General features: G+C 39.1%; 1 protein-coding gene and 1 pseudogene across 19 annotated transcripts in view; one reads left to right on the top strand and one right to left on the bottom strand.

The window, feature by feature from the left end:
- Positions 1-27,491, top strand: part of Baz2b (bromodomain adjacent to zinc finger domain 2B) — a 211,325-nt gene that overhangs the window by 143,803 nt on the left and 40,031 nt on the right. For 18 of the 19 annotated variants that reach the window (XM_052182534.1, XM_052182538.1, XM_052182533.1 and 15 more), the window contains 8 exons: positions 33-428; positions 6,752-7,358; positions 9,284-9,572; positions 10,887-10,943; positions 11,498-11,606; positions 21,105-21,315; positions 25,405-25,497; positions 25,612-25,673. In XM_052182534.1, the coding sequence (XP_052038494.1) occupies positions 33-428; positions 6,752-7,358; positions 9,284-9,572; positions 10,887-10,943; positions 11,498-11,606; positions 21,105-21,315; positions 25,405-25,497; positions 25,612-25,673 (1,824 nt within the window). Of the gene's footprint in view, positions 1-32; positions 429-6,751; positions 7,359-9,283; positions 9,573-10,882; positions 10,944-11,497; positions 11,607-21,104; positions 21,316-25,404; positions 25,498-25,611; positions 25,674-27,491 lie in introns of all 19 variants that reach the window. The other variant, XM_052182535.1, reaches the window with a different exon arrangement.
- LOC127686621 (uncharacterized) lies at positions 4,230-4,354 on the bottom strand (annotated as a pseudogene).

Genomic DNA, 27,491 nt, shown 5'->3' with positions numbered 1-27,491 from the left:
CTTTCTCAAGTATTATAAATTTTTATTTCCAGGTGCTATTACACGGAATTTCAGACCCAAAAACAGATGGACAGAAAGCAACTGAAAAAGCCCAGGAAAGAAGACCACACCAGCCATTACCTCCTGTGTCTGAGTCCCAGACGCACCCGTCATTCCAGTCCCAGCAGAAGCAGCCTCAGGTTCTGTCACAGCAGCTTCCATTTATTTTCCAAAGCTCTCAGGCAAAGGAGGAGTCTGTGACCAAACACACCAGTGTAATACAGTCGACGGGACTGGTGTCCAATGTGAAACCTTTGTCTTTGGTAAATCAAGCCAAAAAGGAAACTTACAGGAAACTCGTAGTTCCTTCTCCTGACGTACTTAAAGCAGGGAATAAAAATACCTCTGAAGAATCTAGTTCTTTGACCAGTGAATTGCGATCCAAACGGGTAAGCTAAATTATCACATACACAAGAATTTTACTGCTCGAAGACAAGTGGGTGTGCAGATCAGTGGAGCGCGTGCTTGCATGGGGAGTGCATGCTCAAACATGGAGCATGGCTCTGGGATTGAGGACAGGAGAGAAAGACTTCCTGTTGTGGATGTAGCTCAATGGTAGAGGTTTTATACTCATATATACACCTGTTTCTGGTGCTTCTGAAACACTCCTGTGTCATCCCGCCTCTACCCCCATGCTCTCCTGTATGGCAGTAAAAACTATAATTGAGGAAGGCATGTTTTACCGTTATTTTGTTTAAAATTAATGCCTCTTTATTTTACTAACACTATGTTCTGTGTTAAAGGAATTAACGCTTACATAATTTTGTTTTACTCTTAGAATTTACAGATTGTTAAATATATATTTAAATTTTAAATATATTATATATAATATATGTAATATTATATATTATATAATATGTTAAACATATTAAATATAAATATGTTTTAAAAATACAAATATATTTAAAAATCCTTTTTACCATTAGTATGGTAGTGTATTGCTATATTTCTGTAGATTTTCGTTTTTAATTGTCCGTGTCTGTGGTTTGTGAGTTTGGTGTGCAGGTGATTCCGTCTGTGCATGAATGTGGGGGCCAGAGAGGGATGTCAGCTCTGCCTCTCTGTCAAGCTCCACGTCATTCATTTGAGATAGAACCTAGAACTAGGTTGGCAGCCGGCTAGCTCAGAGATTCCCCAGCTCTTTCTCCCTGCCCTACCACAACTGACCTTTTGAATTTCCAGTAGCCAACCTTTTAAGTGGCTTCTGGAGATGTGAGCTCAGGTCTTCAATGTTTGCAGAGCAAGCCACCTTAGCACCGAGCCGTCTCCGTAGCCGCAGCTATTGATGTTTAAGTGCTAACCTGCGTTTACTTGTTAGTTAATATCATATATTAGTGTTGCTAATGCTATTAGCTCCATTTATAAGTGATAAACTTGAAATTTATAGTTATTTTTAATGTAACTCAATTTAGTAATTCAATTCTTTATAGCAACTCTCACAGGACCAATTTGTGATGTAGTTAGAATCCAAATCTATATAGTACTAGAATCCTTATTCCTGTCTCGTTTCTTTGTTTACATTTTTGTTGATTGTGTGGGTATGTGTCCATGTCTACATACGTGCATGAGTCCTGAACATGTGGGAACCATTTCTCTCCTTCTACCATGTAGGTCCTGGGAATCAAAGTCAGGTTCTCGGGTGGGCTCCGCGGCAGGCCCGCTTATCTGCCACGACACCTCAGCAGCCCTACAGATCTCGTTTTTAACAATATAACATGCTGTATTTTTTTTCAAAAAAGAAAGAACAAAAAGAAAAGAAAGAAAAAGAAAAGTTTTCCTATGTTCTTTACTGCCAACTCTTCTGATAATGTTATGAACTGGATCAAAGAAACAAATGAGCGGAATAAATTTTGAGGTTCTGAAGCCAGATTTTGCATTAGATCATCTGAGAAAGTTTAAGAAAAATATTTTGTGAAAGAAATTAAACCAGAATCTGTGTAGTAGAACTATAGTGTGTGACTTTTTAAAAGCTTCCTGATAATTGAGATTTGTAACCAGATGCAGTAGACACCAATCTAAGAATGACCAGTGATCCGGATGTAACTTGTAATATACTCCTCAAACACAGCAAGTATTATCAGCACCACACGATTTCCTTCCTAGCAGCAAGCTAAGTGAGTTAAGACTACACTATCTGGCTTTAAACTTTCATTAATGTATTATTTCATTTTCAGATAAATGCACAGAGCTATCTTATGAGTTACTTTTATTCCAAAAGTACTTGCTTTTGGTTTCCTAAATGTTGCTATAAAAAATTCTATAAAATAATTCCCTGCCGGGGTGATGATCTGTAGGAAGAGACGGCTGCTTGCTGGGCTGGCGAGACAGCTGAGGTCGCATCCTTGCCACCTGCATAAGAGGCAAGACCTGGTCCCTGTGTGCCTGTAGCCCTTCCACTGTGGGGAGTGGAGACTGGAGGATTGCTTGAGCTTGCCAGTTGCTAGCTTAGCTCCACATTCAACAAGAAATCCTGTCTAAAGGAATCAAGCATAAAGCAATAGGGGAACTCCCTCAGTGTCCTTCTCTGGTCTGTGTAATGCAGCAGTGCACCAGTGTGTACATACACATGCATACCACATTCAAAGATAACCTGGTTAATCATATGCTTACTGAAGAGCCATTTATTAAATAGGTTACATAGCTGGAGAGGTACAGACAAGGGCTGGAGAGATGGCTCAGCAGTTAAGAGCACTGACTGCTTGCTCTTCCAGAGGTCCTGAGTTCAGTTCCCAGTAACCACATGGTGGCTCACAACCATCTGTAATGAGATCTGATGCCCTCTTCTGGAGTGTCTGAAGACAGCTCCAGTGTACTCATATACATTAAATAAATAATAATTAATTTAAATATGTTACATATTCTCTTAATAAACTAAAGCTAGGATCATTACACATGCAGTCCTATGTCTATACTAAATCATGTTAAGAAACTCTGTAAGACTCGGGTTAAAGTCTCTTGCTATTGCTGTGTCAAATAAAAGTTCAGAATTGAAGGGGTTTAAAACAAACATTCTAATTAAAAATGTATGTTTTTCCTGTATAAAGACTATTCCAGAAGTATACGTGTTACTGAAATGATAATAATTGTGAATAGTGTAGCAAACACTTTTTTTCCATTATGTGTGAATGTCTTGTGTGTATTTGTGTGTACTGTGTGTGTGTGTGTGTATGTGTGTGTCCAAGTCTTGTGCTTGCATAGGCATCTAATCCCCTGGAACTGGAGTTACGTATGATTGTAAGCTACATGTGGATGCTGTGAACCAAATCTGCATTTTCTGCAAAAACAGCAAGTGTTCTTAACTACTGAAAGTTTCTCAAGCATCTCTCCAGCCATATGATTAGCTTTGTATAAGATTCAGCTCTAAGTTATGTTATCCACTCACCTCATTTACTGTTACAGAGTATTTTGTCAATACTTTTCTTGAAATAGTTTTCTTTATAGAGCACTTGGTAACATACTGTATTTTGCTTACTTTTTTTCTTCTTTTTTTTTATTCGATATATTTTTTATTTACATTTCAAATGATTTCCCCTTTCCCGACTCCCCACTCCCCGAAAGTCCCATAAGCCCTCTTCCTTCCCCTTGTTCCCCCATCCACCCCTTCCCACTTCCCTGTTCTGGTTTTGCCCTATACTGCTGCACTGAGTCTTTCCAGAACCAGGCCCCTTCTCCGTTCTTGTACATCATTTGATATGTGGATTATGTTTTGGGTATTCCAATTTTCTAGACTAATATCCACTTATTAGTGACTGCATACCATGATTGATCTTTTGAGACTGGGTTACCTCACTTAGTATAATGTTCTCCATTTGTCTAAGAATGTCATGAATTCATTGTTTCTAATGGCTGAATAGTACTCCATTGTGTAGATATACCACATTTTTTGCATCCATTCTTCCACTGAGGGATACCTGGGTTCTTTCCAGGTTCTGGCTATTATAAATAGGGCTGCTATGAACATAGTGGAGCACGTATCCTTATTACCTGCTGGGGAATCCTCTAAGTATATGCCCAGGAGTAGTATAGCAGGATCCTCCGGAAGTGATGTGCCCAGTTTTCTGAGGAACCGCCAGACTGATTTCCAGAGTGGTTGTACCAATTTTTTGCTTACTTTTTATGACAGTCTCTTTTGTTCCATGCTACCTGCCATTAATTCTTTGGCCTTATCTTTAGTCTGTGAACTTCTGACTTATTTTTTTTATCATTGATTCCTTCAGTGCTTACATTGTGAACATGATTGGGAAAAGCTTTCAATTAGTAATAATTGCACCTTGGATAAACCTTATTGTTTACAATACTGTCACTGTGCAAAGCTACATTATGAACATGTAATTTAAATTAATAAGTATAAATTCAATGTATATAGAATGTGGAGTAGAATTTGATAGACCCATGTAGGTCAGGTCTGATCTGGAGGATATTTTACATTTGCTAGAACTAAGACAAGGGACAGTGAAGTAAGGCATTGGGTGTAGGATGTCACCTCAGCCTGTCTCTCCTCACATGCCATGCGGGAGGGAGCTGATGCTCTAAAATAGTGATTGCGCACACTATTTTAGACCCTCTTCTAGCATCATGTGTGCTGATGAGCCGGTTAACTGACAGCCAGGCGGTGGTGGAGCATGCCTTTGATCCCAGCACTTGGGAGACCAGCCTGGTCTACAGAGTGAGTTCCAGGACAGCCAGGGCTATAAAGAAAAACCCTGAATCAAAAAAACCAAAAAAAAAAAAAAAAAAAAGGTTAACTGACAATTATAAATAGGGCTGCTATGAACATAGTAGAACATGTATCCTTATTACATGCTGGTGAATCTTTTGGGTAGTAGAAAGGGGGGGTCAGATCCCATCTAGCTGGAGTTGTGTGTGGTTAGGAGCTATCATATAGATTTTAAGAACTGACCTTTGCCTTCCTCAAAACAATAAACACTCTTAACCACTAGGTTATCTTTCCAGGCCTTTAAACCACTCGGAAGGCAGGGGCAGGTGGTTTTCCATAGTTTGAGGTCAGTCTGGTCAACGGAGTTACAGGACAGCCAGAGCTACACTGAGAAACTCTGTCTTAAGAAACAAAACAAATTAACAAAATATGTTTTAATAATTCTAAATCATCATATATTATCTCAATTAAGACTATAAAATCTACATTTATTATCAAGTAGTTCCTTTTTAAAGATTTAATTATTTTCTTATTATACATGAATGGGTATTTTTCCTGCATGTATGTCTGTGTACTGCATGTGTGCTTGGTGCCCAGGAAGATGAGAAGAGTTTGCGGGACCCCTGTGCTTGAATCACGGACAGTTGTGAGCCACCATGTAGATACTGCTGGAAACTGAAGTTGGCCCTCTGGAAGAGCAGCCAGTGGTCTTAGTCACTGTGCCCTCAAATTTAGCCCCTGAAGTACTATTTCAGATTTTTAATATCTGGTTTTTAATTTTTACTTAAAGAAGTAAATTTTGTGAATTTATTGTATATGAATTTTCCCAAGATAATTGTATTCTACTTGTTTTCCTCTCATGCTGGATATTGAACCCAGTGCCTTGGGCATGCTGGGAATATTCAGCTATTAACTAGCTCCCAGCTCCTAGTTGGCCCCCCAGTACCTTAAATTTTTACTTTGAAAATAAGCTGAATATGATGGCTCATGTCTCTAATGTCAGCTGAGGCTGCAGTAAGAACATTATAGTGGATTGGAGCAACTTTGGGTAATAATGTTCCCAGGGTGACCTGGACTCTAGAATTAGATTCTATCTCAAAAAATCAAGAAATAAACAGAACATTTTTCTCTCTCAAAAATTCATTTTGTAATCTAGTGTTATAAGTCTCAGGTGTGTTTCAAGATAATATTTCTGGAAGACCATATGTGAGAATTTCTGCTTCATAAATTTATCAAACAGTGGAAAGTTAACACTTTGAAGTATTGCACATAGTCACATGCTGTAATCCCAGAATTTGAGAATTGGAGACAGGACAGTCAGAGTTCAAAGCCAGCCTAGCCTAGCTATATGAATGATAATCTGTGTCAACAAAGGAAAAAACAAACAAAACAACTAGTTCATCATGGAACATCAGCCAGGAAGAGCGCCCAGGGGTGGAGTGAGGAATGTTCCTGTTTGAGAGGACTGGGGAAAACTGCCGAGTTAGAGCTTCAAGTGTGGACAGTGTTTCATGCTCCCAAAACAGTCCATGTAGACAAATGATTTTAGCAAAGTGTGGGGAGAGAAAGGTACCACGTGACTCTGGCCTCAGCACTTGCACAGACTGGCTCAGATAGTGACTAGCTGTGAGTGATTTGCATGTAACTGAGTTCGGAAGGGTGACAGGGCTCCCTGAAGCTAATCAAAGAAAACTAAATTTGCATTCATATATGGGATGTATTAGGAATTGGACAGGAAAAATTAACAGCACGTCCTAAATTTCAGCAATAGTTCATGAAAGAATCCAAATACAGCTTAATAATGAACTTGTTGGTTTTGTGGTTTTGAGTTTGGAGGGGATGGAGAGACAGTTTCAGAGCCTCTGGACTGGGTCATTGTGAAAATGAAAACCGCTGTCAAGAGAGGGACAGTCTCTGTTTAGAGTGGTTAAAACACAAGAGGGTGTGAACACTAAGCAAGGTCTGACGGCTCAGTGCCACTGCTGCTGACATTTCTTTCCCCACAGTCGCTGTCTCCTGGCCTTCACATTTTGTTTTTATCTTGTATTTCACCAGGAACAATATAAGCAGACATTCCCATCACAAGTAAAGAAGCAGGAGTCGGGGAAGAGCCTGAAGAAGGTTATTGCAGCTTTGTCAAATACAAAAGCAACCTCTAGCTCACCAGCACATCCAAAACTACCACTAGAAAACAACCACCCTAATCCATTTCTGACAAATGCACTTTTAGGGAATCACCAACCAAATGGAGTCATTCACAGCGTCATTCAAGAAGCTCCGTTAGCACTAACTACCAAAACGAAAATGCAGAGTAAGATTAACGAAAATGTCTCAAGTAGCACCCCATTCTCCACACCTGTCAATCTGAGCACGAGTGGGAGGAGAACCCCTGGCAGTCAGACTCCTGTGCTGCCCTCTGCCTCGCCCATCCTGCACAGCAGCGGGAAGGAGAAGCGGGTCAGCAATGATGCAGTCCCGCTCAAAGTGCACCATCACCCCCATCCTGCGGCTGCAGTGTCCTTGGTGGAACAGTTTAGAGGAACAGATTCAGACATTCCCAGTAGTAAAGACTCTGAGGATTCAAATGAGGATGAGGAGGAAGATGATGAGGAAGAAGACGAAGAGGATGAGGAAGATGATGAGTCTGATGACAGTCAATCAGGTTATTTTCTGCTTTAACTTTTAAAAGTTTGTTTTTAAGTATATGATCCAGAAAGTTTTCTAAAAAGTCTTAATTTTCACACTTGGAATCAGTGTCACTTACTGTTTCTTACAGCTGATAAAACATAAAATTGGTACTGAAATTCTAAGTTAAATGTTAGATTGATGTTGCCCCTAGCATTAATGACTAATTTTAAAGTGCTGGTGCGTGAGTCAGTTTTAACAGGTTGCTGAATGTCCATTTCACCATGACCACTTATGCAGTGCAATTGTTATGTCTTCAAAAATAATTTTAAGCCAGGTGGTGGTGACACATGCTCTTAATCCCAGCAGTTTGGAAACACACAGGCAGTTCTCTGAGTTCGACACCAAGAGACCCTGTCTTGAAAAACCAATAATAATAACAATGGCTAATAATTTTGACCCATGTTAGCTACACATGCGTTTAATCCCAGAACTTGGGAGGCAGAAGCAGGTGGATTTCTGTGAGTTCAAGACATCCTGGTCTACAGAGTGAATTCCAGGACAGCCAGGGCTACACAGAGAAACCCTGTCTAAAGCGGGGTGGGGGGTGGGGGGTGCATTATGAGTTCCTTTAGAATTTCATTCACTGTGTTTTGAACATACCTTGTCCCTTTCTCCCTCCTCTCTATGCCGCATCCCTTCCCCCAGTGCTTTCTCCATTACCCTATCAAGGCCAGTTAGTGCTGCCCAAAGATTCTTGGATGTGGTATATTTTCTTCTGCTACTTATTAAAACATTACTAGGTATCTTTAAAATGGAAATTTTTATACCATGTTCATTTAAAAAGAGCCAAAACCCTAAGTCCCTTTTGATTGCAGGATTTATTAAATAATATAGGGTCATGATCTTATGCCTTAACTTCATTTACTCTCTAGTGGTTTGGTTTGGTTTTTTAATAAATAGAGATTGCTTTTAAACTCATAAAATGAAAGATAACTTAAAATATAAATACAGAAATTATACAAATATCTGTGTATTTATGTTTGCATGTGCATTTGTTGCTGGTCTGACAGAATTTTGTTAGTAACTAATGTGAATAGGAAAATAGTCCTTATACAATTTAACATTTTAATAATGTAAAATCCTGAAAGGCACTGACTGTCTGTATGCAGTCAGGACTTTCTAAAAACTAGCTTTTATTGAGCCCAGTGTGGGCAATAGTGCCAGACCAAATAGTGCCACCTAGGTGCTGTCTGGACACCTTTATGGTACATTCCTATGTTTATCCAGTGTTTAGTCCAGTCTTGTATGTCACATGTCTAGAGGAGTATGTGCTAACTACATATGTATTAACTTCACAGACTTGACAACCAGGACAGATCTGCCTCCCTCAGCTTCTCTCTTGTCTTACCACAGTTATTTCTGTGAGCATAGTTTGTGAATCTTTCAAAGCTTGATGAAGTCTTTACCAGAACTGAAAAACTACAGCTAAGAAAGCAAAACACAAAATCAAAACCACTCCCCAGGGAAAAATTTTTTTTGAAGCAGAATCACAGGTGGAAGTTGAGGGTAGTTTCAGGAGAGGGGGCTGCGCAAGGAGACTCCATGACCCTGGGGCTGCCAGTGTCCCTTCTGTCACCCACGGTTTCTCCATCGAGTACAAAGTAATCCTGAAAGCCTTAAGCAGAACTGGAACATCAGTAGTACCATGTGGGAACGTTTTTTATGATTTAAATGTTAAAACTGGTGGTTTGAAGAGAGATTTGAGGAACTGTACTCTACATACGCTTTACTCAAATAGCTTATTAAGATGGCAATTTTAATATTTGCACTTCCTCTTGGGAAGTCACCTCTTTGAATCTTCTTTCACAAACAGTGGCTCTGAAATAGTTCCCTAGGTACAAACTGCCTGTGATTGGTTATGACCTAGTTGTAATATACCAGTGCTTCTTTACTTCCCAGAATCAGATAGTAATTCAGAATCAGATTCAGAAGGCTCAGAAGACGACGATGAGAAAGACCAGGAGGAATCAGATAGTGACACTGAAGGCGAGAAACCTGCCGTGAACCTGACTCAGACAAGCTCCTCTGCCAAAAGCCCTCCCTCCAGTCTCACAGCGCACTCAGCACCTCACCTCCACATAGGAAGCCCCCCAGGCTCTGCTCCTGCTGCCCTGTGCTCTGAGTCCCAGCCTCCTGCTTTTCTTGGCACCTCTTCTTCCACACTCCCTTCAAGTCCACACTCTGGTACCTACAGTTTATTTTTATCAATGTAATGTAAAAGTCAGACTGCGGCGAGGATTGCAATTTGCGCAGGTTTTTGGAGACAATTTTATTGTAGTCATTTACTGTGTCTAGATTCTAATCACTGATCCAGCTCTCCAGCCCCCAAATAATTGATTTATTTCTAAGTGCATTAGTGTTTTGCCCTGGATCTGGAGTTGTAGACAGTTATAAGCTGTCATGTGGGTGCTGAGAATTGAACCCAGATCCTTTGGAAGAGCAGCCAGTGCTCTCAACCAATATCTAGATTTTAAATTGGCCAAAAACAAAACAAACAAACAAAAAAAACCAAAAACCCAATGTATTTGAAAAGATTTAATCCATTGCCTGATATTCTAATTGTTCCTTGTGATTTCTATTTTAAGGTTATAATTAGTGATCCTCTTGATTTTTTTGAATCCTTACTCTTTTTTTATGTTCATCCTTTATTTTAGAGTTGGGTTTGTTTGTGCTTTATATGAAATTACTTGGACAATTAAATGCCTATACACTCACTATATAGTCTGAATCGTTTATTTTTTATTTTTTATTTTTTGGAGTGAATGACATTCTTACTCAATAGCATATGATCTTTTTACCATAGGCATTGTCATTAAAAAGTTCCATTTAACAATATAATATTGATACTCTATATTCTCATTATATAACAAAGAAAGTATGAGTTTCTATAGTATTTTGCTACTGTTTTACTTCATTTACTCTGATTGACACTTTCTAATCTTTGCTTTTATTTGCAATAGTCAAGCATGATGTAATACTCATTTAATATATGTTGGCATTTGAGACACCTATATTTTGCCTTTAAAATGTACATATAACCACAATCCTCTCCACCACGGTTTTAATTAATTAGTTAAAAGCCCGGTACTGTTTTGGGCCATGGCTATATATGCACATAGAAATTAAATTGTCTTTAAATATTTGACCCAACCTTTAAAATTTGTAGCAACTATCTGAAGTCTTAGACTTCCAAATAAGACAGTGAGTGGGTTTTGAAACCTGGCAGCTGTGCTTTCCCTTCTTGTCGACTCGCCTACTAATTATAAGTAGGAGAAAAGCTGCAGTGGTACACTGGAGAGAAAGCCCAGTGTCGGTCATAGGCCAGAAAGGGAAAAACTTGTCTTATGTAGTATGCTTAGTTGAAAAACAACTAGAAATTATGCAGTTTTCACGGATATACAAGTAATCTATCATTAAAAGATGCGTAGAGTTTCTGAAGCATCAGGCAGCTGTCCTTTGCCCCCTGAGCATTCATGGTCTGGCTGACTTTTCTTAAAGGTACGTCCAAACGAAGAAGAGCGGCAGAGGAGCAGGAGCTGCGGATCCCTCTGGACTACGGGTAGGCAGCAGCAGGCTTTCCCTGCCAGTCCCGAGTGCCCCGCCTCACTACACAGTCATTGATTAGGGAAGAAGAGCTATATATAACAAGGGGCAAAATGTGGCTTCCAAGAAAACCAGAGGTGTATCTAGTATGACGGTGATGAAGTTGATGGGGTTCAGAGGGGCTTCTGTGACTGAACCAGCAGCCAATCCAGTGTCAAAGAGCAGGAGCTGTTGTTATCAGTAGGCAGCCATGACAAAGGACTGTGAAAGGTGTTGGGACGGCAGAAGTAGTCAAGGGAAGATTGGTTTGATGGGTTATAGTTACAAGAAGACAGTTTAGACAGAGAGGCAGGTGTAAGCGCTCCATACTGAAGCTTTCGCTCTTACAGTCTGTGTGTGCTTTCCCACTCCTCGAGTGTCTCCTTCCAGCATGATTTCTATAATACTTGACAGCTGAATGTTTCTTAAGTCTTTCATTTTATTGGTGAGTTAGCTTAAAAAATGTAATTCATTTAAATAATAGATGTATTTGGGTTATATGATTGTGTGTCTTTGTTTTTAAATCTGTAGCTGGCAGAGAGAGACAAGGGTGAGAAACTTTGGTGGGCGCCTTCCAGGAGAGGTTGCATATTATGCTCCCTGTGGAAAGAAGCTTAGGCAGTACCCTGATGTGATAAAGGTAAGTTCTGCTCTCTGCCTTCCTTCCGCACATTTGCTTCTGATTAAGCATGCTAATGCAGAGGGAAAGTGCACTTCTTTGTCAGATGGAGTTCCGTGGTACAAAGTGGTCTCTTGTATGGGTCTGATGTGCTTAACCTAAATTGCTTTCCCAAATATAGCCTCATCATGGAATTTTCAAAACATTAATGTCTTGAAAGCTAGCTTCCCATCAAAGCTGGCTTGTAATTATTAAGACCTGAGGTGGAAAAGTGTGATTTGTTTTTCCAATATCTCAGCAACAATTGATGGAGTAATGAGTATGACAAAGGGCAATTTTAGCTTCAGTATAAAACTAGGAAAGGGTTTCCATGGACCACAGGATCTGCCTTTTAAAGAAGTCTTTGAACCAGAAGTAGTACCTTAACCTAAATGGAGTAAATCTCTCTACTCTAGAGAGTGACCTTTCTTGACTCGCTTGTACAGTTAGAAATACAATGTTTTGATGGTTATTCTCAAAGACCCTGGAATACTATTTGAGCAACAGAGAGCTTTGATGTTATAGATGTTTTTCATATTTAAGTAAACTTCTCTGCTTATTAACTGAACCAACAATTTTGTACTTTATATAAGTATAAGAAATCTATAGTGTTAGCATGAAGTTTTATCCCATTAACGTAAAAAAAAAAAAAAAAACAGTTTTAGAAAAGTTTAGTTTGAGCCAGGCAGTGGTGGCACATGCCTTTAATCCCAGCACTTGGGAGGCAGAGGCAGGAGGATTTCTGAGTTCAAAGTCAGCCTAGTCTACAGTAAATTCCAGGACAGCCAGGGATACACAGAGAAACCCAGTCTCAAAACAAACAAAAAAACAAAAACACACACACAAAAACCCAGTTTGAATTGGCAATTCATGAGACACTGTAAAGAGAATTTGAAAGCCATATGGTACGTAGACAGGATCTGGTCCATTTGATCATACCATGTTGTGTGATCCATTGTTAACTTTTTTTTTTTTTAATTTGGTAAGTCGAGATCCTTAGTATTTGGTGAGTAGAAATTCTAATGTTTTATAGAAATTTACCTTTAAATTCATTATGCACATTTGTGAATTAAGTGTACAACCTTGTATTCACTCTCCAAAGACAACTTCCAAGAAAGCCTCCCTCGTCTCTGTGATCTCTCCCTGCAGACTATCCTTTTGTCCCTTGTATTTATCTGTAAATGTTTACTAACTTCATGTTACTATTTACAAGCCCCATTGAAAGATTCTGATTTAGGGAGTGATGAAACGTAGATTCTTGTTAGCCGTTTTCATTCGATTTCTTTATTTATCACATACAGACAATAATATATCTGCCTCATGAAATTATGGCAAAGTTAACATGAGATAATATGCAAGAAAATGTAATGTGCAAGATGTTTCAAATAGTTTCATGTGCTCAGTAAAGTAGAAAAGACACATCTTGATTGAGGTTCCTCCTCTTTGGACCAATTTTAAGGCACAGAAATATTTTTGTTTTTTGTTTTCTTTCGTTTTGCTTTATTTTGTTTTGGATTTTTGAGACAAGGTTTCTCTAAGCAGTCCTGGCTGTCCTGGCCTCACTGTTTTATCTGTTTTTCAGGAACTACTATTTTCTCTGTTTAAAGGGAGGCGTTTCTGTCTCGTCCTAGACTTCAGGGTGTTAGATTGCTGAGAAGGAAGATTGAGCAAATCCCACCATGGTCACAGAGCCCCAGTGCAGCCTGGCTGTGAGTCAGAGGGTGTGTGTCAGCCAGGGGCAGTAAAGGGGCAAGCAAGCTGGAGCGCAAGACTCGGAACCGTACTCAAGAGTCACATCCCCTGTTGAGCTTTATTCTCTCCTTCGTGCTAGTTTACAAGACTAAAAAAAAATCCTGATTTTTTTTAAAGAAATATCTGTGTACAAGTATATTTTAGGATTCCTTATTTTGAATTATTGAAGTTTATTTTTTTTATTTCATCCCAGTTTGTCACCAGATTTTTTTTTTAAACTTATGAGCCTCAGTGTCTTTTAATGTACTCCCTACATATTAATTTAATTGGTTAGCACAAACATTTTAGAAGGCAAGAACATTTAGGAATTCTTATTTTTTATGTTTGGTTCATGTTTCAGATCTTTACTTGCTTTATTTATAGCAAAATCATCTTTATTTTTTTTTTATTTCAATAGAGCTTCGTTCTGAGAGGAAAGCTAATCGCTATTCAATACATGAAGGATTTTTGTTATTGTATCAATACTAATTAGACTTAATCTATAAAGCCTCATTACATAGAGCAGAATGTGCTTTGATATTCATTCACTCTTTATTAAACACGATCAGTGTTCTTCCAAATGCATAGTGTCTTGTTGAAATCAATTCCAGTTAAGAACTTAGATGAGTTACTGAAGCTGTAACATGTTCAGCTAACAAACTGAGAATGCACGAGGAAGATAACACCAATTCTGAGATCACTTTTTAGTTCAGAAAAAAATTAGTAAGTGAAATTTATGTTTAAAGTCCTTTGAGAGAACTTTGATTAAAGGTATCCAATAGAATGTTTTACTTAATTAGAAATGTACATGCTTTCAAAATTCTTAGAGGTGCACAGCTATATATACTTTTTATATTATTATTATTATTATTATTTATATGTTTAAGCATTGAATTAATTGAAAATGTATATAATTATGTAAGAATTTTCTATGAAAATTAACGTGTTATCCTTTCGTTAGAGTACCTTACGTCAAGAGTTTTTTTCTTTTAGTGATGAAAACAGACATAAACCCAAAGCTGTTTTATACCATTTCTCAGACCAAGGCTGCCCTCTGGCCTTGCCTTTCAGAACTCCATATCTATATACATTCCTGTTTGTTTGTTTGTTTGTTTGTTTGTTTCCAAGACAGGATTTCTCTGTGTAGCTCAGGCTGTCCTGGAACTCACTCTGTAGACCAGGCTGGCCTCGAACTCAGAAATCTGCCTGCTTCTGCCTCCCGAATGCTGGGATTAAAGGCGTGCGCCACCAGTGCCCTGCTCCACATTCCTGTTGACCACAGTTGTTCCCTTCTTGGTGATTTTCTTCTTGGCCATGGGGGTCACGCTTTGGACTTTTGGTCAGTTGCAGGCCCTGTGGCATATGTAGCAATAGGGATGATCTGAGGTGTGATCGTCCAGTTTCCTTTGTGATAAGGGTTTTGCACTAGCGTAGTATCCAGCCAAGACCAACACCACATTCCCAGGTTTTCTGCCCTTGTCTAGTTCAGCAGCAGCAGCAGCAGCCAGCACAAAGCAGGAAGGATGTTTGATTAGCTGACATTTTCAAGGACATTGGTACAAACAAGTGCACTCTTGTTACATGTTAGTAGTTGTAAGTGAATATATTTGTAACTTTTTACACATTGTGTAGAAGTTTGATAACTAACCTTATATTAAAAACAAAACTGCATATACCAAAAGGAGCCTAGAATGGCGTTGTGTCCCTACAGTCCCCACAGTCACTGAGATAGGAAAAAAGATTGCAGATTTGAGGCAGTCCTGGTCTGCATATTGGATCTGTGTCTTAAAGCATAATAATAACAGTAAAATTCAAAACAGTGGGAAATATATCAAAATTGATCCTGGCTTTAATTGGTAATGGTAATTTCTGCTAGAAGGTAATGTTTGAAGTGATAAAATACAATTTTGTAAAAGTTGACCATTTTATTTAGTATTCAGGAATTTAAGCTAGTAATTATATGTGTATTTGAAAATAGCAAACATTTGTTGAAAATAGTGATTGTGTATATTACAAGATAAGCAGTGAGAGCCATTTTAAGTGTGTTGAAATTTAAGTGAAGAACCACAGTATAATAGTTACCTTTTAAACAACTAAAATAGATGCCCTTAATTCAAGAGAAATAGGCTATAAAAGGAACGAGACCAGACAAAACTCTTATTCACTAAGTGTTTTCTCTGAATCCACAGATACGGTGGGTAAAAGCTCTGTAGGATCAGCAAATGGTTAGCCTTGTGCCAGCCAGACTCCAAATGCTCTTAGCAGTTCCCACACATCCCTCATTGTAGGGGGCTTGACTTCCTCTAACACGCAGCAGTGCTCTGGAGGCCGGGCTCTGCCAGCCGGCTGCCTCCGCTCAGTTTCTTGTCAGTTTGGCCTCTGTGCTTAGCTTGGAAAGGATGCCAGTAGATTTGTCTTTACAGAGTTCTGTTCCGTTGCATCATAAAAACGTGTCGATCCTTATGTTTGTCATCGGTTTTATTTTATTTCACTTCACTGGTTTTGGTTACCAAAGTAATAGAAATGTTTGTGCTGGCTCAGTTTTGGTAAGTTTGGAAGTAGTTCCTTTTATACCCATTTACCTCTAGGAATACAGGAAGGCCTCACAGTGAGGTGTCGTAGCTATTGACAAGGATTGCTTTGAAATGCCTGGTGACCCACTCTGATAAGTATTTGTGTGAACTGTAGTAGCTAAGAATGACTTTTAAAATGGTTCCATAGTGTCCACTGAGTAAGTCCAGAGGCATTGAGACATTGAATGTCTACTCTTAATTCCTTCTGAGAAAGAAAGAAACGAACAAACAAAAAAGAGCTCCCAGAAGGCCTGGGGGAGGAAAGATTACAGAGAAGTGAGTAGTCACGATTCAGAAACTTTCTGAGGTTGTGCTTGAAGGATTCTATTTAATGGTGTAATGCCATAAGTGTAGTAAACTGTGTTTCTTTCAGAGATCGGCCATTTTTAAAATCACTTTATAAATATTTATGACAAATGTCCCCAAAATTTCCCCAAAGACATTTTTCTACAACGGAAATTGTGAACATGCCTGTTGTTGTAAAAATGCAGTTGAAAGTATAAATTTGAAGATAAAACTAATTTTGATGGAGAAACCAAATAGTTCATTAAAATACAAGTTAGAAAGAACCATATTATTACCTGGTGGAGATCATACCAAGCTGCTGGGTCCAGCTACAGTAAAAGAGCTTTTCTGGTGAAAAGTCAAAGAAGCCACTGTAATTACTTGGGCAACACTTTATCCTAGGCACAATTATACAGTGACAATAATTATTTTAAATTAAGTGAAGAACTAAAGACTGGGAGTCAACAACCAGAGTTCTAATCCAGCTCTGCTGTTAACTGCCGCCCCTGTACAACCTAGCCTGGGCACATATGGACTCTGGGAACATGACCACTCAGCGCAGACAGGGCGGGAGTCTGGAGATTTATGTCAGTGATTTACCAGGTAGGATTGTAGTGCCCAAGCCCAGGTGTGGGCTATGGAAGACCATTCTGAGTCACTTTAAGTCACTGCTTTTCACATCCTTCCTTTTCTGAACTAAACACAGAAATCAGTGAGTCCTCTAAAGTTGTGATGTCAGCGATCATGGATGTAGTCATTGGGACAGCATAACTTACACTTCCTTTCTCCACCCTGTTTAATGGGTGGCACCGTCTTCTCCCAGAGAAGGCTATTTTTGGTCTTGTACAGCTCTTAAATGCTACTCAAAATAGTGTGTAGCACTAATGGGTTGTGTAACTAGGAGAGACCAAGACTTCCCAGTGTCCTTCCTGTGAACTACATCGAGTTCAGTGTTGCTTGGGAAGTAGAACGCAATGGAAACAGATACCAGGCATAGGAAACCTCAACAGAATCTTACTTTTCTTCACATTAATTTTAGCATTTTAATTAAATTATAAGTTGTGAAAAATCTTTTGAAAAGTATTTGCTACATGTGCTTTGCTCGTGTGCTATGACTTTTCTTCAAAGTATAACCCATGCAAGTCAGCATCACATGCAAAGCATGAATGTGTATTTAATTCCCTCACCTGAAATGGAAACCCATATCCAGGTCTTTCACACCCCACCTCTTCTGAATTACACAGATGGCTCAAGCACTTGCTGCTCTTGCACAGGATCTGGGCTCAGTTGCCAGCATCCACATGTCAGGCCGCTCATAGCCACAGATGACTCAACTTCCAGGGAATCCTCACGTTCAGCCTCCGCGAGCACCCGGGATGCATGCAGTACACTTAGATAGGGACTGGCAGACATCCATAAACATAAAATAAGTAAAAAAAGATCCTTTTTTTTTTTTTTTAGGTATGACATTCTGAATGTTTCATGTAAGCTATTAGAAAGTAAGAGATTCTGAAAGTGCCCTTTGAGAGGGAAGCTTTTGTTTTGTTTTTAAGTTATTTTTAAGCTGTTGTTAAATTTATTAAAAATTGTTTAAGGATAAGTTTGATAAATAATCTATTCAATAAATGACTAAGAGTTCTAAAATTGTCACAAGTGCCTTAATCTATATTTTAACCATAGACAACAGTTCTTTCCTTCCAAGAGACAAGGATGTAAGTTGATAGAGACCCCATTCATATCAGTTGTGGTGTGCTGTGGTACTGCAGACTTTTAACCCTAGGAGAAACAGATGGTTAAGTTTGAAGCCAGCATGATCTACAAAATAATTTCCAAGCCAAGCAAGCAAGATGGGGGGGGGGGGGGGGAAGAAATCCCTCATTCAGTTAAAAAGTACCAGCATCTCAAGTGTTAACTTGGAAAATCGGCTCTTAGAGGAGTGGATGGAATTTTAGTTCCACAGTAGTCTAGTGATGCTGAAGTTAATGTCACACAAGTGATGTAGTCCTGAATCAGCCACACTACGGGAGCCTCAGCCTTAGGGACATTTTTATTGTGCTACTGTTCTGGGACTGGAGAGATAGTTTGATAGTAGGATCACTAGCTATTCTTCCAGAGTCCCAGGTTCTGATTCCTAGTAGCCAAATGGCTACAATCATTTTGTAACTCCAGCTCCAGGGCATCCAATACCCTCTGATGTACTCTGCAGGTAGCCTTTGTGATGCCTGCACACCAGACAAAACACCCATATGTACACATAAAAAAGTTTTGAATGCTGCTTTTGGACTGGAAAGATGACTTAGTGGGGAAGAGAACTCAGGAACCCAGGTCATGGTGGATGAAGTGAGCTGGTGTGATACTCAACACACAAACACGTTAATAAGTAGTGCGTTTTTAAAACTTAGAAGTGTTGTGCCTTTCCTTTCAGGGAGAGGTTCCTGGTGTTTGACGATGTACCACACAGCACACACTTAGAGTCTGCCTCTAAAAAGAACAGAGCAGTGTCACCTACTGCACATTTCCTTCATACATTGCTCATTTTGTTTAGTCTTCTTAAACGAAATGGAATATACATTAATAATGCTCAGAAAAGGGATTGTAAAATAATAAATATAATCTTAGACCATCTCCATAATATCTCTTTTTATAAGTATCTTAAATCTTAATCATGTCTGATTATTTCTAGGAAACACTTTTTTCTTAAACCTTAAAAATTAATGAGGGACAAAAAGAACATTTTCTGCTAATGCTAGGTAATGCTAATGCCAACCACTCATGTAAGCTAACTTTTTAACTTTAACTTCTGACTCACAAGAGCTAGTATACATGGACCAAGTATTAAGAGTTAAATTTAATTTTCCTATGGAAGTGGTTACCTAGAGCCAAACTATAAGCTAAGTTCTCAGCCACAGCTGTTTGGCTGTTCAGAGAATTAAAGTTGTGATATAAGCTTGAGATCTACTAACCATTCTTTTCTTGTTTTCTGAAACCCGAGAGCTGGGTGATATTATATCTAATATATGTATATATCCAGTGTATGCAGTCTCCTAAAAAAGTATCTGCTCTCTGAATGCCAAGGGCATGTGTAAGCACTGAGTTCCACACACCAGCATACATTTTTTGACTCAAGCAGATTTTCCTGAATAGCTTTAAAAGTAATTACATAAAAGCTAGATTTGAATAAGAAAAGGTAATCGTACAAGATCCTTAAATATTGGCTTGAAACTTATTTTCCTATTAACAAAATACTTTAAAGAAAGAATGTTCAATTTTCACAGACTCCTTCATATGTTTTCTTTGTGATGCCGTCACATATATTACTTGTATGTATTCATTGTGTGATCTGTGTGATGTATGTTGCTGTGGTGCCTAAAATCGTAGCCCTGAAGTAACAACCTAACCTAATAATAAGCTTCCCTTGGTGGCCAGCACAGCCCACTCTAACGTGAGGGCACTGATGGCTTTCTTCTGATGTCGTATGTGGCATGAAATGCAATCAGTAGAATTGTCAGTTCTGTTGACTTTATTTCTTCAGGGAGGAAAATTTTAACATTCAAATCACCAGAGAGCTAGTGTTCGATACTGCTTTTAGATTGAATCATAGTGTTTCCCTTGCTTTCTCTGTACCTCCAACCTTACTGCCTTGAAATCTGTGAGCTATAACAGAACAATAAACAGCCACATACATTAGAAATGTGAAGATCAAGGTGTGTAATGGCTTCAGAGTGTCTGAAACAAAACAGGACTTGTACTGTGAATTTGTATCTATTTTCTACTCCTTTACCAAGTATATTTGTAATTAACAGGTTCAGTCTTTGCACTTACCTAGTTAGGTTTTTGTTCTTGATGCTTTCAAACATCAGTATGTTTTACAATGTTCAATTTTTACAATCTCAATAGTTTGTCTGTTTGAATCAATTGCCATTTGAAGCTGATAAATTGATATACCTTACACAATTTTCCTGTATTGTTTGTTAAGCTTGTCATAATTAATTTGTTGAAGAGGCCAAATTATTTGTTGATCCCGTACAGACTGGTTTTCACAGGTATTTTCAAGAAATGCTTCTCATCCAATCTTGCCTTTAAAGTTATGGTGATTAAATCTAGAATCTTGATCAAATCAAGGTTTGCTTGGGAATAGGAACAAGATCACAAGTGACACGAGCCTCCCCTCAGGAGCCAGGTACTGGCCTGCTTGTCTCTTTATAATGCAAGGCAACCATTCAAGGGCAACTTTTACTTCAAACAATTACAATAGACTAATATTTTAACTTTCTCTTTCATGTATTAGCTATAATACTTATATAGGAGAAAGTAACCCTTGAGAAAGACCCATAGGGAAGTCATCACACAAATGATACTTTCAAGTTTCTACCAATTGTGGTAATTATATTTAGAAATGACGGTTATGTCTCTGTAAGCTTATAAATATAGGTACAAATCAGTCTATACTTAATTAAGGTATATATTATATAATTATTATATTATATAATTAAGGTCTTATAATTTAAATAAGAATATTAAAGTTATACTGTAGAATATGAAAAATTGCTAATCTGAATTTAGTTTTTAAAAGTTAAATTTCAGGCTGGTGAGATGGCTCAGTGGTTAAGAGAACTGACTGCTGTTCTAGAGGTCCTGAGTTCAATTCCCAGCAACCACATGGTGGCTCACACCCATCTGTGATGTGTTCTGATGCCCTCTTCTGGTGTGTCTGAAGACAGCTACAGTGTACTCATATACATAAAATATAATAAATAATTCTTTTTAAAAAGTTAAATTTCATAATAGCCTTATAAATTAAAAAAATGATTTTAACTAGAATTTTCTATTATGTTGATCTTCATTTTTGTTTCATTTTTTAATATTCACTTCTGTAATTTATTCCACAAAGGGAATGCAGTGGTGTCTTTTGAAAGAAGAGGATGTCATTCCTCGTATCAGGGCAATGGACGGCCGAAGAGGAAGACCACCCAATTCAGATAGACCCCGAGCAAGAGAGGAATCCAGGATGAAACGCCGGAAGGGTCGCCCTCCCAATGTTGGCAGTACGGAATTCCTAGATAACACAGATGCAAAGTTACTAAGGAAACTGCAGGCTCAAGGTAAGAAGCACCTAGTGTCTGTCACTAATCATTTGAAAATCCAATACTCCTCCTTCCAGTAGTTTTGACTTGGGAGTGGTTGACAACTGCTCTCAGAGGAAACAGGGAGTCCCACTTGTAAGTGGAATTCTTGAATGCATACTGTGATCTCAAGAGTATTTACTCATTCATCCTCTCTGGTGCGCTACAGTCACAAAGCGTGGTGTTAAGCTCTTAAGACTTGGACAGAAAGGAAGCAACCCTCACTGGCTTGGCATACGCCCTGAGTTTGTGTAGCCTTCCTTCTGCAATAATGTCTTTAACAGCTCCCAACTCCTTGAAGTGTACATGAGAATACATCAAAAATATGTGGATTTGTGAGGTAAATTTTGAGTCAGAGAACCCTAGTTACTGATCAGTAACCCCAGATGGTCTGGGCATGCATTTTTAGAATGCTCAAATGGTCAGTGTATTTTAGAATGTCTGATAAGGGCACCAGAGAGTGTATTTAATAAGCTAAGAATTTCTCAAAGTGATCAAAATTATTATTTAGTATTATACCTCCATTATCATGGAGCTGTTCCTGTGATGCAGGGAAGACTCCGATAAGCTGGGCATGCTGCTGTGGGGTCTGAGCAAAAAGGCAAGGCCTCCTCAGGCTGCCATAAGAGTCTCCTTATGTGAATGTCTTCAACATGTAAATAGATATGTACAGAAAAAATAATGACTTAAATTTTTAATAGTTAAAATTATTCAAATGGCTATTAGAATTTTATGTCATTATAGGAATTGTTTATTTCTATAACAAAACCTAGAAAAATACACAAAACATATTTCTGCTCATTGAAAATCATAATCCATGGCAAAGGCTCACAAAACAGTTCACTTTAAAGAACGCTCTAATTCTCACCCAAGACTGAATGAATCATCTTTCTAGCAACACTCAAGCCTCAGTGTCTATGAGTGTGCACACATCAACACTCAAGCCTCAGGGTCTGTGAGTGTACACACATCAACACTCAAGCCTCAGTGTCTGTGAGTGTGCACACATCAACACTCAAGCCTCAGGGTCTGTGAGTGTGCACACATCAACACTCAAGCCTCAGTGTCTGTGAGTGTGCACACATCAACACTCAAGCCTCAGGGTCTGTGAGTGTGCACACATCAACACTCAAGCCTCAGTGTCTGTGAGTGTGCACACATCAACACTCAAGCCTCAGTGTCTGTGAGTGTGCACACATCAACACTCAAGCCTCAGGGTCTGTGAGTATGCACACATCAACACTCAAGCTTCAGGGTCTGTGAGTGTGCACACATCAACACTCAAGCCTCAGGGTCGGTGAGTGTGCACACATAAACACTCAAGCCTCAGTGTCTGTGAGTGTGCACACATCAACACTCAAGCTTCAGTGTCTGTGAGTGTGCACACATCAACACTCAAGCCTCAGTGTCTGTGAGTGTGCACACATCAACACTCAAGCTTCAGGGTCTGTGAGTGTGCACACATCAACACTCAAGCCTCAGGGTCGGTGAGTGTGCACACATCAACACTCAAGCCTCAGGGTCGGTGAGTGTGCACACATCAACACTCAAGCCTCAGGGTCGGTGAGTGTGCACACATCAACACTCAAGCCTCAGGGTCTGTGAGTGTGCACACATCAACACTCAAGCCTCAGGGTCGGTGAGTGTGCACACATCAACACTCAAGCCTCAGGGTCTGTGAGTGTGCACACATCAACACTCAAGCCTCAGTGTTTGTAAAAAGCTTTTTCTGATTCTTATTCACTTAATAACACCGACATTAACTCCTGGCTAGCATCTCATAGAGTAAAACTTTATTCTTTCTCTGCTTTAATACAATCAATTTATTATTGTTATTTTGTTTAAATTAAGTCATTCATCTTCCTAATACAAGAAAGGCAGTAATATACTAAAGACAAGCATGTGTTTAAAAGTTAAAGTTTTAAAATTTTCATTTTCAATTATTGTTTTCTCTGTGTGTGTGCACACATGTGTGTATATATGTGTCTGGTTGTGTACATACAGCAGCACATGTGTGGAGGTCAGAGGACAACTGGCGTGAGTCATTTTTCTCTACCTGACCTTGTGGATCAAACATAGACTGTCAGCCTTGGTAGGATGCACTTTCACCCACTCAGCCAGTTGTTGGCCCTGAGTTTTTACAGTTTTATCGCTAAAGCCATGACTCTTCTGAAGCTTGTATAGTGGTTGCCTTATTGTATTTAAAAGATGAGTGCTTGAATTTAGTTGCTAGAAAAAATATTTTCTTATATTTTCGTTTCTAATACAGATATTCTCATGTACACACAAAAATAGAACATTTAAATTTGAAAAATCACGTGTATTATTACAAAGAAATTAATTGTATTTTATTCTCCTAGATTTCAAATTGATTTTATTCCATGATTTATTTCCCTCTTGTTATAATTGGCTTCGCTTCTGCATGTGTGTGTGTGTGTGTGTGTTTGTGTGTGTGTTCTTTATATGAAAACAAGCATGCAAAGCTTTCTTTTTTGTAAACATGATGTATTAAGGGGAGTGAAGGGTGCACACATTGTGAATGTCACAGGACAGATGGCAGGGTTGGTTCTCTGCTTTCCATGTGGGTTCACAAGATCTTGTCAGGCCTAATGGTAACCGTCCTCATCCACTGAGCACCTCTCTCACCACAAGCCTTCAACACTATGTTTATATTTACAAATACATCAATCGTTTTGCACTCCTTTTCTGTAGACAGCTAAGCAGCAATGAATCATCTATTTCAAACATTTTTAAGGAAATATTGGAGAGAATTCCAGAAGTTTCTGTTACATATTATCATCCTACTTGGATTAAACTATTCAGAAAGTTTTGGTTAAAGTCACAGAATAGTTGAGAATATGATAAATGCACGTTTTTAATATATTTCCAAGTGTTGTAAAACTGAGAGAACTCTAAAGTTCTTAGAGAATAAAGGTTTAAATTGGACAAAGTTTGGATGTGATAGTGGCTTTCGGCACATGTACTGCTATTTAGCTGACCAACACCTCAGGTTGTGTGCAGCTGCAAATAGCAGCTTGCATTGGATGTCACAGTAGTGCATATAGTTTTTGAGTAAAATTATTGGGTTTATTATGACATTTTCAGAATTTATAAAGCCCATGCTTCAACTTACATAGTTTTTTTTTAGGAAACTATTTTTTAAAATAATTTATTTATTTTTATTTTATTTGCATTGGTATTTTGCCTACATGTATGCCTGCCTGTGTGAAGGTGTCAGATTCTTTGGAACTGAAGTTGGAGACAGTTGTGAGCTGTCATACGGGTCCTGAGAATTGAACCCAGGTCCTCTGAAAGAGTAGCCAGTACTCATAACCACTGAGCCATCTCCCCAGTTCCAGGAAACTGTTTTCTAATTTCCTGTACTTTTCAACTTAAGACCAAGTTGAGTCTTTAGTCTACAATTCAGAAAAAAAAACAAAGCCATTCAGTTCTGAAATATTAAAATTTAAATATTGAAATGTGACCGGGCGTGGTGGCGCACGCCTGTAATCCTAGCACTTGGGAGGCAGAGGCAGGAGGATTTCTGAGTTCGAGGCCAGCCAGGTCTACAGAGTGAGTTCCAGCCAAGATACTCTCCCAGCATTTCGGTTTCCGAGGTTGCTATCTCTGTGTCAGTTTAGAGGCCTTTATTTCTAAGGTGTTTACAATGGAGAAGAGCTTTTGCACTACTCCGAGTGTGAATGCCCAGGCTGTCCAGATTCTGAACATTACTGGGATCTGGACGTGTGGTTGGCATCAGCTGTTCCTTATCTTCCAGTAACACCAGTAGTTTGCACCATAAAGTTTGACTGGCCTGAATCCACTTCCCCCGATGGCGGGCCTCTCCAGGAGGGGAATGCGCACGCATGCCGTGTTCTACCATCCTGTTCTCTACTGGTCTCCGTATGTGCCAGCCCAGCATCCTGAAGTGCTGCATCGGTCATGGAGCTGCAGTGGCAGCTTCACAGTTATTCTTCGGGAATTAGCAGATAGCTGAACTTGTCAGTAATACCCTTTGATTTTTTTTTTTTTTTTTTTTTTTTTGCTTCTTTTTTTTTTTTCTTCCAGAAATAGCCAGACAAGCAGCACAAATAAAACTTTTGAGAAAGCTTCAAAAGCAGGAACAGGCACGGGTTGCCAAAGAAGCTAAAAAACAACAAGGTAGGAAACTTAAATGCATGAATTTGAAAGGTGGGTGTGGGGACGCCTAAGAGGCCGTCTGTCCTCCCTCCTGTGTTCTGGGATGACAAGGCGTGCTTTGGTTCCTCTCTACAGCAATAATGGCTGCTGAAGAGAAGCGGAAGCAGAAAGAACAGATGAAGATTATGAAGCAGCAGGTATGTTCATGCGCTGGGGCAGACTTGTAAGCAGGCCTTCTGTGTGAATCTGTGTGTACATGTACAAATCTGTGTGTATATGTTCATGGGTCCCACTGGGATCTCCTACGTAGTTACTGTTAGGCGTGAATGTCTGTTTAGAAAGTTGACATCTTCTATTACTTAAAATATTTTCTCCTTTTTTTATTTAATCTTTTGTTAGACATTTATTTATATGTGAATGAGTGTTTGCCTGCTTGTATATATTTGTACTGTATATGTTATGTATATGTCATAGACATGCACATATATACACACATACACACTCACATATATGCACTATTCACTCTGCATTCAATTCTGACTAGTATTGTTTATATGTGCATGGGTGTAGCACTGACTATTGGGCCATATAGCAGAGGACTTGTCCCTGCAAAAAAAACTGACTCCTTCCAAAGCCACTGGCTCCTATAGCTCCCTGTAAAAGTAAGGTCTTGTTAGCTTTTTCCATACACATGCTTGAATGTCAACTAGTTTGGTCTTGTAGGGAACCTTATTATTGAGTTCCTTTGATTTCCAAATGAAGCTATTTTGATGCAGCCCCAGGTGCTCTGGCTCTTCTGTTTTTTCTGCCTCCTCTTCCCTGCTGTCTAGATGGGTAGGTACCTCACAGTCCCTTTCTCTGCCGTTTGACCAGTTAGTTGTGCTTCCCTGTACCCGCCTCCTTCCAATACAGAGACTTGTTTTGGAGGGTAAGAGCTGCACTTGTTCCAGGACGAGTATTTAGAAGACCGTTGTACACTGTATCAATTTAGCAAAATGATAACGGAGCAACCCAGACTGGAGAGAGATCTTGAGAGTAGTTAACTGCTGTCTGGATAAACTTAAGACCCATTCAGTAAGTGGAAACTCAGGTCTAGGAATATATATGTTCCCATGTACACACACACCACACACACACGCACACGCACACACACACACACACACACACACGCACTCAAGACATTAATGGAAAGGTCATAGACCCTAGAGGAAAGCCTACAAGAACTTCTCTCATTTTCATAAGTAACATTTATAAGCATTTTAATATTCTTATAGACTTTGAATTCAAGTTGGTACCCTGACAGGTCAGATTTTCTATCAGTGGAGAGAAGATATTACTTGAACATCCAAGTTTTAAGAAGGAAATTTGGCTGTTTAAAACATGCATAGTATTAGCGCCAGCAGGGTGGCCCAGCAGGTAAAAGTGCTTTCTGCACGAGGTTGAACTGATTTCAGCCCTTGGAAGCCACATAGTGGAAGGTGTAGGTGCAGCATGGGCCCTGTGCAGCCCACATCTAGAGCAGTGCCCGCACAATACATTTAATTCATTAAAGTTAAGGAAATAGTAGACATAGTAACAAACTAAATCTATGTGTTCTGGAAGGCAGCTTCCTCATTTCTTCTGAATGTTCTCAGAGAGTATTACCCAGAATCCTCTCTTGTATCTATGTAGTCCCCTCCTTTCAACTTTTCAAAATTAATTTTGGTAAAATGAAGTAATTTTAAAAACTGGCACAATATTAAGTGACAAGGTGTGTGAGCTATCTCCTCTCCCCGCGAGCTTGTGCACCACTAAAGCAGAGGAAATGGAGAGGAAGTGTATTCTCACAGATTGTGAAGGAGTAAGGAGTTACTGTAGTCTCACTGTGTGTGAAGCTGCTAACCATATTGCTGGCTTGGGGGTCCCTGTCCTCACCTCTGAATTAACTCCAGAATTCCTCCAGAATTAACTAACAACTGTGACCTGAGTGAATTCCAGTAGCGTTGGAATTCCCAAGGTAGAGTTTCTAATCAGGG

The sequence above is a fragment of the Apodemus sylvaticus genome, chromosome 5, assembly GCF_947179515.1.
Source record: "Apodemus sylvaticus chromosome 5, mApoSyl1.1, whole genome shotgun sequence".
NCBI classification, from domain to species: Eukaryota; Metazoa; Chordata; class Mammalia; order Rodentia; family Muridae; genus Apodemus; species Apodemus sylvaticus.
This window is presented reverse-complemented; position numbering and strand designations above follow the sequence as displayed.